Below are 12,692 nucleotides of genomic sequence, written 5' to 3' on the forward strand. Positions count from 1 at the left end.
TTGCAAGTCAAATAAGCAAGGACCATTTTTGACATAAATTATCTGTGATTTTGAATATAGTTCACCTGTCTTCAGAATTTTTTTAAAAAGCCTCTGCTTTTAAAGTGATAATTTCCTGGGGAAACACTAAGGTGTTTTCACCCAAATTTATTTAGGCTCCTATTTAAGGGAATCTCAGCTGTTTCAGTTAATCAGAAAAGGAAACTACGCACATGAAGATTTACAATTTATTTTTTACATTGCTTTAATTAAATTTACTATTATTATTATTATTTTGAGATACAGTCTAACTGTGTCACCCAGGCTGGAGTGCAGTTATATAATCACAACTCATGGAAGCCTCCACCTCCTGAGGCTCAGGGGATTCTCCCACCTCACCCTTCCAACTAGCTGGGAATACAGGCATATGCCACCATGCCCGTCTAACTTTTATACTTTTGTAGAGATGGGATTTCACCATGTTGCCCAGGCTGGTCTTGAACTCTTGGGCTCAACTGACCCTCCCACCTTGGCCTCCAAAAGTGCTGAGATTATAGGCATGAGCCACGGAGCCTGGCTGATTTTATTTTTAGATGAATAAAAATATTACTAAAAGCGTATATAGGTATGTTATATTTTTGTTGATTGATTTTTTGTATTATATCATTTGAGATAGATTTATTTTACTGAAAATAAGTTGTCTAGAAACAAATCATGCTAATTCTAATTCAGCTCCATAGAAGTATTGTTTTTTCTTTGTTTTGATTTTTCTGTTTGTCTTTTGGTTGAATGGGAGAAGGGGAGAGAGGAAAGTGTGGAACTAGTCAGGGCATGATTGTAAAGGTCTTGTATCATCTGCTAAGGCATTTAGACTTGACCGTACACCACGCAGGGTATTTAATCAAACAGTGTCATGAAGAATGTTTATGATGTAAGGATTTGCTGTGACTGTGACTGGGATTTGGACACTACATTTGATGAAAGGGCAGAATTATGGAGAAGGAGAACAGTTTAGGAGACTTTTGCAATAATTCAAGAAAACATTATTGGTAAGTTGAAGGAGGTAGTGGGTAATGGATAGATTGAAGACTTGAGCAGATGCAGCAATGATACAACTTTGAGTTTACCTGCAGGGTCTCTGAGAAGGGAATGGAAGAGATGGGGATATCTCTCAGACTCTCTGTTTTGGTAACTGGCTAGAAAGTGGTATTGTTCACTGAAGTCGAGAACATAGGAGAAAGGAATGGCCATTTTACGGAGTCAGATGATGCATTTGATTTTGGATTTGTTACTTTGTGGGGGGCGCCCATGGCAATGAGTTTACAAGGAAGTTGGAAATCTGGGACAGGCGCTCCAGGATGAAATCCCAATTTGAGATATGGATTTTGGTTATACATGTACAGTCATGATACAAGGTATGGATTTTGGATATGTGTGTACAGTGATGACAGATAAGCCATGAGGGTGTGTATGATCATCCATAGAAACTATTGGAACAAAAAGAAAATAAGTCCATGGACAGAACTCTGGGGAACTCTGACATTTGAGAAACAGACAGGAGAACAACATCCCTGAAAGAGAAGACATAGTTAGAGGAAAAAGGGGAGCAGCAGTAATGTGCTGTCAGAAAGGCTGCAATAGGAGGGCAGCTTCAGAGGGAAGGAACAGGCGATAGCATCACTTACAGTTAAATTAAGTGAGGACTAATTATGGTAGGTGAGATTTAGCAACATGAGAGTTAAGTGGAGTTTTGGTCTCTACAGTTCCTCTGGAACAGTGAGTATAGAAATGAATGGGAGGAGGAAGTAGAAACAAATGCTGAATTTAAGTGATTTTTTTCTTTCTAAATCAATTATGGAAATTTACATAAAAACACCTTAGCCTAACATAGGGCCTTAAAATTGAGATGAAAGTCATGCAACCTAACATTATGAGCAATTCAGTGGCGTTTAATACATTGGCAATGTTGTGCAACCCCCTTATCTATCTAGATCCCAAACATTTTCATCACCCTGAAAGGAAACCCCATACCCATTGAGCAGTGTTCCCTATTTCCTACTGCCTGGGCCCCTGGTAGCTACCAATTAGTTGTGTTCTGTCTCTCTGATTTCCACTTCTGAATATTTCATATAAATGGAATTATATGAGAGATGAGCTTTTGTGTCTAGTTTCCTTCATTTAACACAAGGTTTTTGAGGTTCATCCAGGTAGCATGTGTTAGTACTTTATTCTTTTTTAAGGCTGAATAATATCCCATCGTATAGATGTAGCACAATCAGTGTATCCATTTATCTGTTAACAGGCATTTGGGCTGTCTTCACCTTTTGGCTGTTGTGAATAGTGCTTTGTGAACATGCCTACACATGTATTTGAATACACTGTTTCAGTTCCTTTGAGCATATAGTTGAGCACCTGTAATCCAAAAATTGAATCCAAAATGTTCCACAATCTGAATGTTTATGAGCACCAACATGAATGCTCAAGGGGAGTATTCATTGGGTATTGGATTTTCAAATTTGGGATGCTTGACCTGTTTGTATATGCAAATATCCCCAAATCAGAAAAAATCTGAAATATAAAACACTTCCAATCCCAAGCACTTCAAATAAGGGATACTCAGTCTGTAGATCTAAAAGTGGAATTGATGGACCTGACATAGTTTTTCAAAACTATACTTCCTTGGTAAGGCTAATTGAGAATCCACAGGGAGCACTGTGCATAGTACAAAAAGTTGACTTAGTCTGTATTTTTTGAATACTTTACATTCTCTTTGGGAATCACCATCCAGTAATTAAGCAGCCTGTCAAGAGAGAAGCTGCATATATATAATATACATATGAATGAATACATATTCACTCTGTATACACACATATGCATATACAATATTTAAAGAAGAGAGTATCCATTAAATTGAGATTTGAATCTTTTTTTTTTTTTTTTTTTTTTTTTTTAAGACAGAGTCCCACTCTGTTGTTCAGACTGGAGTCCAGTGGCACGATCTCAGCTCACTGCAACCTCCGCCTCACAGGTTCAAGCAACTCTCTTGCCTCAGCCTCTCGAGTAGCTGGGATTTCACCATATTGGCCAGGAGGTTTCAATCTCCTGACGTCATGATCTGCCTGCCTTGGCCTCCCAAAGTGCTGGGATTACAGGTGTGAGCCACCATTTCCGGCATTTTGTTTTTTAAAGATAAAGTCTAAAAAAAAGCCTGGACAACAGAGCCTGGTGTCTAGGCTGGAGTGCAGTGGCACAATCTTGGCTCACTGCAAGGCACGATCTTGGCTCACTGCAACCTCCACATCCTGGGTTCCAGCTGACCTCCTGCCTCAGCCTCCCAAATAGCTGAAACCACAGGCACCCACCACCATGACCAGCTAATTGTTTTGTATTTTTAGTAGAGATGGGATTTCACTTTGTTGGCCAGGATGATTTCAAACTCCTCACCTCAAGTGATCCACTTGTCTTGACCTCCCAAAGTGCTGGGATTACAGGTATGAGCCACTGTTCCCAGCCTTGAGTTTTGAATCTTATAAGAGGAAGGCATTTCAGGTGAAGAATTTAGATAAGTTGAGTCACATAAGAGAGAGAAGATGGGCCTAGGGTTGGATGCCTCACAGTTTAATTTTTCTGAAGAAAAGAATGCAAGTTGCACTCTAGTTGTCCATAAAGGAAAGGGCAGAGTGATGAAATAAACTAAAAGCACCCATGGTGCTAACTTAATGGCTAGCTGACTGGTAAAATTAAGATTGTATTTTCAAAATCAATGTTTACTCATCTCCCAATAACCACAGACTCATCTATGTTTAGTCTTGTAGATTCTATTCCCTATTCAGAGACACCAGTGTAGATGAAAGAAGATTTGAGTTCTGTGGGTGACAAACAACCTCGCTTCGTTGTGGCTCAGTTAAACTTTATTCGTAAAGCACAGATTAACAAATTCTTAGAGAGGTGGGACAGTGATTACATTTCCTATACATTTTTTTTGGTGATGTAAAGTGACATTTATGCTAAGTCTTCAAAAATGTAATTTTCTTCTGTAGTCTTCTCTTTGTAGAAAGAACCCCCAGCAATCAATGTTGTGACTGAGGTTCTGAAAGATGTAGCTCTGTGATTTAATCCCCAAGACCCTGCCTACAGACTTGGGAGAGGAAATAATGTTTGTTGAGTGACTGTCAGCTGTTTTATTTATCTGAGGTCATTTAAATCACAACAATCACTAACTGGTCGATCCATGATAGGAATATAGATTTGCTAACTCCAAAGTCAGGACTCTGGGCACCATGTATACCAAGAATGCTAGTTAGGTTTCTTCCTATGTGCTAGCTGACTAGAGTGGGAGGAAGAGAAGTTGCTGTGGAAGCTGATGGGCTCAGCAGACATAAGACTCTGTTGGGTTAGCTATGTTTTCCATGGAGATAGGAGGTGGGGGAGGCAGGTCCTATGCCTGCTGTATGGTGACCATCCCTAACCTGTGCCATGCCATGTCACTTCTCATGGAAAGATTCTGGGTGACTTATCAGGAGAACATTAATTTTTCTCCTGAACTGTGTATTAGGGATACCTCCATGGTGATTCAGGGTGTTATCTCTTGATTCTCCCTCGTTTCATTTATACCGTCCCTATTCCATGTATATGATCTCAATACACTAATCCCCTGGATTGATGCATTCATTCCTATTTGTGGTATGTGTTTGTTTCAGGCAGAGAAAGCTGATGGATTTGTCAACCTGCCTGATTTCACTGTGGAAAGAGCATCTGAATGCAAGAAAAAGCAGTAAGTTGTTTCTCATCTTCCACAAAACTCTGAGCCAGGATACTATCTCTTCATAATATTCACCAAGTGATACGGTGATTTAGAAGTGAGTGAAGGTAGCATCTGAATGTCTGAGAATTTTGAGTATTATGGGTTGGCACCTTAAACAGAAATGGAAGCATTTAACCTCTCATGTTCTGGAATTTCGTTTTGTGGAGCAGATGGATTTTAAAACCCCCTTGAAGCCTTGGCATGGACTGTTGTTGATGACTCTGTCTGTGATGGAATAACCCCCCTCCAGGACTGGCAGGGAGGTCAGATGTCAAGCTTCTGTCCTAGTAAAGAAAAGAACAAGCAGTTAAATAGGACTCACTGAGTTGCAGATACGCCATCAAGACCAGTTTCTCTTTCTTAGTTCATGGAGTTGTCAGATTCACCCTTGGAATTGAAGTTTCTGAGATGTCTTAAGCTTGGAGATTACACTCTGACATCCAAAATATTTGAGAACTGACAGGGACCAAATAAATCCCCAGCTCATGATCTTGGTTTTCCCGAGAAGGAAGCAGCCCAAAGAGCCTGTGACCTGCTTACAGCTCGGGAGAGAGCTGGCTCTACACCCAGGCATCTAGACTCCTGTTCAAGTGCTCATCCATGATAGCAGTCTGCTGTATTTTGCATGTGTCCATTTTTGCCTTTTTCTTATTATTTCTAATACCTTTGACCTCTTTTCCAGTCCTATCAGAAAGGGGCATTCCTTTTGTCCTATGTTACTAGTTGCAGCAATTGAGTAGTTTTCTTCTAACAAAATTAGTAAACTGGTGTTAGCTTTTAAGTCTTTGTCTCTGGTGTGGTTGCACATGTCCAGAGTTGATTCTTGTGGTTTTAAAAGGACTGGCTATTTACGAAAACGCTGGCCTGTGCAGTGCTGCAGGGTTTCCTGTCTAAAGGGTAGGGTGGAAGCACTTTATTGTTTGTTATCTTCAATGTTTTGTACTTTTCTTCATATTTCTCCTTCGCTAACAAAGGGTCCCTTGGATAAGATTTCCAATGTGTTGCCACAGAGTGGATGTTCAATACCTGATTATTTTTTAAATAAAATATTCTTCTGTATATTTGATTGAATATGAAGAAATACCTCGCTTGAAGTAGTTGATCTGAATATTTCAAAGTAACATTTCTATCACTTTAAAATTTAATTTATTGTATCTTTATAGCAAAGCAGTTAGCAAGTGAAAAGGAAAGGATATTCCTATGTGTTCTAAATGGAAACTACTGGCCATCTAAGACTCAGCCCTGTTCTGGATATTCTGTCGTAAAAAAAATGACTCTCAGTTCCCTATACAAAACAGAGACTAGACAATAGTTATGTAATATTACTAAATTATTTTTTGTCAATTTATTAAGAAAGCAGACAAGTTTACGAAGCTTATATTGGACTGATTTACTTTCAGACCCACTGTCGACTATAAACACTAATTTTTTATGTGTTTGTGCTTTTCTTCCTTCAAGTGCTTTTAAGATCAGCCACCCACAGATCAAGACCTTTTATTTTGCAGCTGAGAATGTGCAAGAAATGAATGTGTAAGTAAAGGAAATTGTAAACATATTCCTTAATGGGAGTATACTTAGTTTTGGTCAGGTACTAGAATTTTAATCTTATGTTCATAGCTATTACTGTTTCATTTATTTCTGTTACTTTAAGGATCAATTTATTTATCAGTTACGATGCCTTCTTGCTTTCTTCTCTAGTATTTGGAAGCAGTTTGGAGAATTACAAGTATTTTAGAAGGAGGCTATACAGTTCTTCTTGGGGAACCACTAAGTTGAGAAAGGAGTGGACAGAAGTCATTCAAAGAACATGTTAAAATGAGAGTCAGCATCACAAGGAGAAAGGCTTGAAATTATTATGTAACTGATCTTGCAGCTGTTGGAATTCTACATACAAAATATCGCTACAGCGTTTAATATACGCTGTGTGATTATCGTGATGATTCATGTTTTTAATCACCTCTCTGTGTATTGTCCTGAACATTTTGCAAAATGTCTTTGCTCAGAGTACATCAAACACAAAATGGTAGATCCCTAGCTCCATTTCCCAGGTGGTCTGTGAAAATAGGCAGGCTGTGTACACAGTACAACCTGCTCTACACTGTCCCTAATGGTTTAGAGTCAGGTGTGATCACAAAAGCTGTTATTTATTTATTTTTGACACAGAATGTTGCTCTGTTGCCCAGGCTGGAGTGCAGTGGTATGATCTTGGCTCACTGCAACCTGCATATCCTGAGTTCAGGCGATGCTCCTCCAACAGCCTCCCAAGTTACAGGCGTGCAGCATCATACCCAGCTAATTTTCTGTGTTTTTAGTAGAGACAGGGTTTCACCATGTTTCCCAGGCTGGTCTCAAACTCCTAACCTCAAGTGATCCACCTGCCTTGGTCTTCCAAAGTGCTGGGACTGCAGCCATAAGCCACTGCACCTGGCCAGCAGCGGCTATTTGAGTCATGCTGTATTTGAGGTGCTGGCTGGAGGTATTAGAAGGCATTCTATTTAATTTAGCCCTATTCTCAGAATTCTTAGTGTTTCTTACTACTTCCCATGACCAACTGAAAATATGTTTATGGAACACCTACCATGTGCCCCATTGCAGCAGATGGTAGGCAATAGCAAGGAAAAAGCCACACGTAATTCCACCATTCATAGAGCTTATGCTTACTGTGTTTTATCATACATAATGATTTCCTTACTTATCTGCCCTATGTAGTTCTCTTTGCTATCTTGCCCTAGAAACATCAAGAAAAAAAGCAATGGCCTTTCATCAAACATGTCCATGGGCACACACACACACACACGCACTCACTCACACACACTCCTCATAGGGTATCTGCTCCGTAGCTCTGTCCAGCTAGGATTCTCATCTATCCCCACCCCTCACCTCCTGAGCATCACCCTCCAGATGAGGACAGAACGGCTTTGTACTGTAGAAAGTTGGGAAGCTCTGTATTAGGAATAACAAAGCAAGGAACCGACAGATGAGTCTTCCAAGCAAGGCTTTGATTTGCTTACACAAAGAGGGAAGTTGTTTCTACCCTTTTTCTAGTTTTAGCTTTTTTCCCCCTTGGCTTTCTTAAGCATCTGAGAAAAATAAGAACAGATACACGAAAGGAGTGGATGTTAAAACCTCCACGTCAAAGCTCTTTACTTATTTTTTTTTTTTTATTTGTGTCAGCCACTAAGTCCTGTTGGTTGGCAAAGCTCTTGCCATGTAAGTGCGATGTGGAAGGCACAAGGTCTTGCTCACTAGTACTTGGAGCTCTGTGACAGTGAGGTCAGTCTGCTGCTGAGCCTCAGTTCATCCCAGATGGTCCTTTCTGGTCTTTAATGGCGATGAAACAGTGCTGCCCGCCTCTCCCCTGCCCAATACCTCCTGCTGTCCTGGCTTTTCTTTAAAAACGCCTTGCAGCTCCAATTTCCATCCCTGGCTCGTCCTTTCTGCTTATTCTGTGGCTGATACCGTGCAAGCAGGTCTCCTCTCTCTAGCAAAAGGTGAGTGAGACAGAGAGTAGCAGAGAAACAATTCCTTCCAAGTGCTTTGTTACCTAGCGAATTTCTCGTCCTACACAGTAAGGTGCATTTTTAAACCAATGAAAGTGTGAGACCCTTCCATGTTTATCTGAGTCTTCTGTATTTCAGGCAGGTTTATTCCCTAAATCCCACATCCCCCTCCTCACTCACTGCCCCAGTGTTTATTTACATTTCCAGTTTACTTATCTTCCAATTTTATGTTCTTCCTTTACCAAAACCTATCTAATTAATGGTAAGTAGAGTTGCATGGGTAGATATGATATATATACTTCACCCCAAGACCTTATCACCTATCCATGCTGTGAAGATCTGTTCATTTTACTTAAAATTCTGCTAGTGGTTATCTTTCCAACTTACAAACAAGATGCAAATTGAAATTTGAGCTTGAGGTGTCTGGACTCTATGCTTTTGAATCTCTCAGTGACCTTTAGACTTGAAAATTGTCGATCTGGCTAAATGGTCTGTTTATCTGGGCCTGAAATCTATAATAATTTCCCATGTTTATAATATCATTATAGAGTTTCATTATTCTAAAAATGACTTTTCTAATAGCCAGCAATGCACCTTCTCCCTTCTCCCACAAGATTATGCAGATGATAGAGATTTACTTTGCAGTAACACATGACGAACTTCCCTTCTTACTGATGCAGCCGGTTTAAGCCAGGAAATCATGTATCTGGGTATTATTTGGTAAGATGAGAGGTGTGGGGGAGGGAGTGGGTAGCATGTGGAGTGATGAGTCCTTGTTTTAGAACTTCTTCTTCCTGGGCAACTGCATTTCTGGATGGTGACATTTCTCCCAGGGACGATGAAGGGAAATATAATTAAGTTCAGTAGAAACTCTGCATGTTCTGTAGTGAGTCTCAATTTAAAAGTACATGGGTAAGTAATTAAGGGTAATGAAAGAGTTGGTTTCTAAGCAAAGACGGGAGCTGCCTTTCTGAGACACTGTTTGTGGGAAGAATGCTCTTGTTTTGTACATGGATTTCTTAACACTTGTTCTCCTCCAACACACACATTCACATCAAGTTAATATACAACAAACTCCCAGGAAACATCTGTCATTTTCTTTTATGTAAATATAAGTCCTTTTGTGCATCCATCTACTTAGCCACAAATAAGCGTTTTTCCTGCTGCCATGATGTTTTTTAAAAAACTTCTTAGCCGATGGATCCTAGAAAGAAAACAGTTAAATCAGATTTTAAACTATCACTAACTTTTCACAGCAAGTAACTAATGGTTGCAATGAAAAGGATGTAAGTTTTGCGTATGGCTGAGAGAGATATTTATTGTCAACAGGTTTCTATTTTGCTACATTTCCATGTTTGGGGAAAGAGCTTAGAAATGCCTTTTCTTGTTTCAGACACTCAAGTGAAAACTATTTTTTGTCTCTTTTAACACATATTTTGCCTGTTTCACCTTTAGATGCTTTTATGGGGGGAGGATCAACTTATACAATTATGAACTAAGGTATAAGCTAAAAATTCTAATTATGGTGTTTTTAAAAGTGATCCAGGAAATGTATTGTTTTTCCTGGTCAGTTTTAAAAAATGAACTTTTAAACATTTATTTTAGTTAATAATACAGAAAACATATTCTTGTGAGACAAAGCAAAGTATTTTCTGTATCCTCACTTCACTTTCTAATTCAGCTACTCTCCCTGGGGTGAACCACTTCTTTTTAGTTTTGCTTTTATTTGCATTTATTTTATGCTAAATCAGTGCTCATGCCATGAGTTTTTGTTTCTTCAGTTTCTTATGGGACACTTTTTTTTTTTTTTTTTTTTTTTTTTTTTTTTTTGAGATGTTGCCCAGGCTGGAGTGCAGTAGCATGATTTTGGCTAACTGCAACCTCCACCTCCCAGTTTAAGTGATTCTTCTGCCTCAGCCTCCTGAGTAGCTGGGATTACAGGCATGTACCACCGCACGTGGCTAATTTTTGTATTTTTAGTTGAGGTGGTGTTTCACCACGTTGGCCAGGCTGGTCTCAAACTCCTGACCTTGTGATCTACCCGCCTCAGCCTCCCAAAGTACTGGGATTACAGGTGTGAGCCACAGCACCTGGCGTTTTTTTTTTTTTTTTTTCCCCATGCAGCCACCTCTTGTGGTTTCCTTTCCAGCAAGGATAATCTCCATGTGGCAGAGGGAGCTCATATATAAATTCATCCGACCATGATCTTGGAAAACACAGCAGTCCATCTTGGGTGTTTCATTCACCTGGATGTACTTAATGACCAGAGAATCTACCTCTAAACGCTTGAGTTCAGCATTACTCTCTGCACTTTTAAATGTGTGCAGGAAAAATTTAGCATTCTTGTTGGGCCACCAACCCTGTGTCCAGCCCTACTGTTTGCCCTGGGCACACCTACCAACTCCACCACTGGAAGGTTGGAATGGTACACATTGTTTCCGTAAAGTAACATCTTCCTGAAAACTTGATGGCTTTTCATATATGCATACCTCTGATAGCTTGGGAAATTTCATAGGTGTTCTTAAAGTGAACATGAAGATTTGAACCTCTTGATTTGCATGATTTTATGGGGTTTTTCTGGGTCAAGTAAATAGCAAACTATTTTCACAGATCACTTCAGGCCACTTAGGGGAAGAGCAGAGTTATCCACTTTTTTTTTTTTTTTGAGATGGAGTTTTGCTCTGTTGCCCAGGCTGGAGTGCAGTGGCACAATCTTGGTTCACTGCAAACTCCACCTCCCAGGTTCAAGTGATTCTCCTGCCTCAGCCTCTTGAGTAGCTGGGATTACAGGTGCTCATCACCATACCTGGCTAATTTTTGTATTTTTAGTAGAGATGGGCTTCACCATGTTGGTCAGGCTGGTCTCAAACTCCTGACCTGGTGGTCTGCCCACCTCGGCCTCCCAAAGTGCTGGGATTACAGGCATGAGCCACAGAGCCTGGCCATCCACTTTTAACAATAAGTTTACATTATTCCTGACACTTTTCTGTGGATGCCAGTTCATACACATACAAAAATATATTGTTTTTGAAGCACAGTGGATCAGGCTAAATACACTGTTCTCTACTTGATCTGTTCAATTAAGAGTATATTAGCGTTTTCCATTCCATTACAAATTTCAAAATTTGTAATTTCAAAGGCACAATTACAGAAGATGTGTTTTTTCATGTATTTTCCAGGTCATTAACCACCTCCACCCCCATCTTAGTCCTCTCGTTGGCTTGGTTATAACATAAAATTGATAGAATCAATGTTATAGAATAAATTATTTATTCATTTTCTTGTTAATTTTTTTTTCTTTTTGTCATTACGAGCCTTGTTGGCAGTGAACATTCTGCCACATTTATTTTTGAATATGCAATTGTATTTTTGTAGAATTGATATTTATGATTGGAATTGTTGGGTGAAGGGGATGGATATTTAAGTTTTTAATATATCATCAAATTTCCTGCTTGAAATTGGCTGTATCAATTTTCACGTTTAATTCAACAAAGGATGACAATGCTTCTTTTTCTATTTCCTGTTAAATACTTGAAATCAATAATATTTTAAATTTTTTCCAATCCAGTGGTGAAAATATTTTCCTGTGTTTGAGTGTGCATTTCTCAAAGTACTTTTGAGGCTAAGAAAAGTTTTTTTACATATTGTCTAGCGTTTTTATTTTTCCTGTAAATTTCTACTCCTTTATTTTACCTGTTATCCTATTGAGACTTGATACACATTTCTGAGTTTCTCTTGCATAGTCTGGACTCTTTATCAGTCCAATTTTCAGTGGCTACTAAGGAGTTTGTGATATGACAGTGCTGAAGTTGATTTCTTAACATAGGCTAGAGCTCATTATTGTTCTTTAGAAACTCCTACTTTATTTTTTAAAATTGAATTTATTATACATTTTCTATTAAAAAATTACAGGTACAACAAGACTGTGGCAGGTTGAGGGTTGGGTAGGGATTCCTAATTTTCTGACAGTTACAGATGAGGGAAAGTGCAATATTGTTGGCTTAGTGTAAGTGTAGCATGCTGAATTGTTCAGGGCTTGTTTGTGGCCCAGGGTGAGACTAGAAGACGTCAAAAGCATAGATGAATTGATAAATGCATAGCATGGATTTTTCACTGTCTCAAAATAAGTACAAACATAAGCAAGATCATCCCAGTAAGTGCAGGATTCATATGGTTAGGAGTACATGTCATAGACACACTTTGTGTCCTATCTTTAAAAAAATCTGTGTTTCAAGATATGTTCCTAAGTAAATCCTTGAGAAGGACCTACAGTGGTCTGCAGGGACAAGCCAGTTTTGAGCTTCTGTCTAGTTCTATTTTTGTTACTGATGTTTAATTGGAATTCATTGCCAGTAAAATGGTAAATAGGACATTTTCAATTTTTATGTTACATAAAATTCTTCAAGGAA

The 12,692-nt window shown here is 39.0% G+C and overlaps 1 protein-coding gene across 6 annotated transcripts in view; it reads left to right on the forward strand.

Moving 5' to 3' along the window:
* Positions 1-12,692, forward strand: part of IPCEF1 (interaction protein for cytohesin exchange factors 1) — a 202,049-nt gene that overhangs the window by 133,347 nt on the left and 56,010 nt on the right. For all 6 annotated transcript variants that reach the window (XR_012517151.1, XM_074397235.1, XM_074397233.1 and 3 more), the window contains 2 exons: positions 4,680-4,753; positions 6,242-6,313. Coding sequence is in view for 5 of the 6 variants with exons in the window: in XM_074397235.1 (XP_074253336.1) it covers positions 4,680-4,753; positions 6,242-6,313 (146 nt within the window). In the remaining variant the exon portion in view is untranslated. The remainder of the gene's footprint in view (positions 1-4,679; positions 4,754-6,241; positions 6,314-12,692) is intronic.

The sequence above is a fragment of the Saimiri boliviensis genome, chromosome 4, assembly GCF_048565385.1.
Source record: "Saimiri boliviensis isolate mSaiBol1 chromosome 4, mSaiBol1.pri, whole genome shotgun sequence".
Taxonomy (NCBI): Eukaryota; Metazoa; Chordata; class Mammalia; order Primates; family Cebidae; genus Saimiri; species Saimiri boliviensis.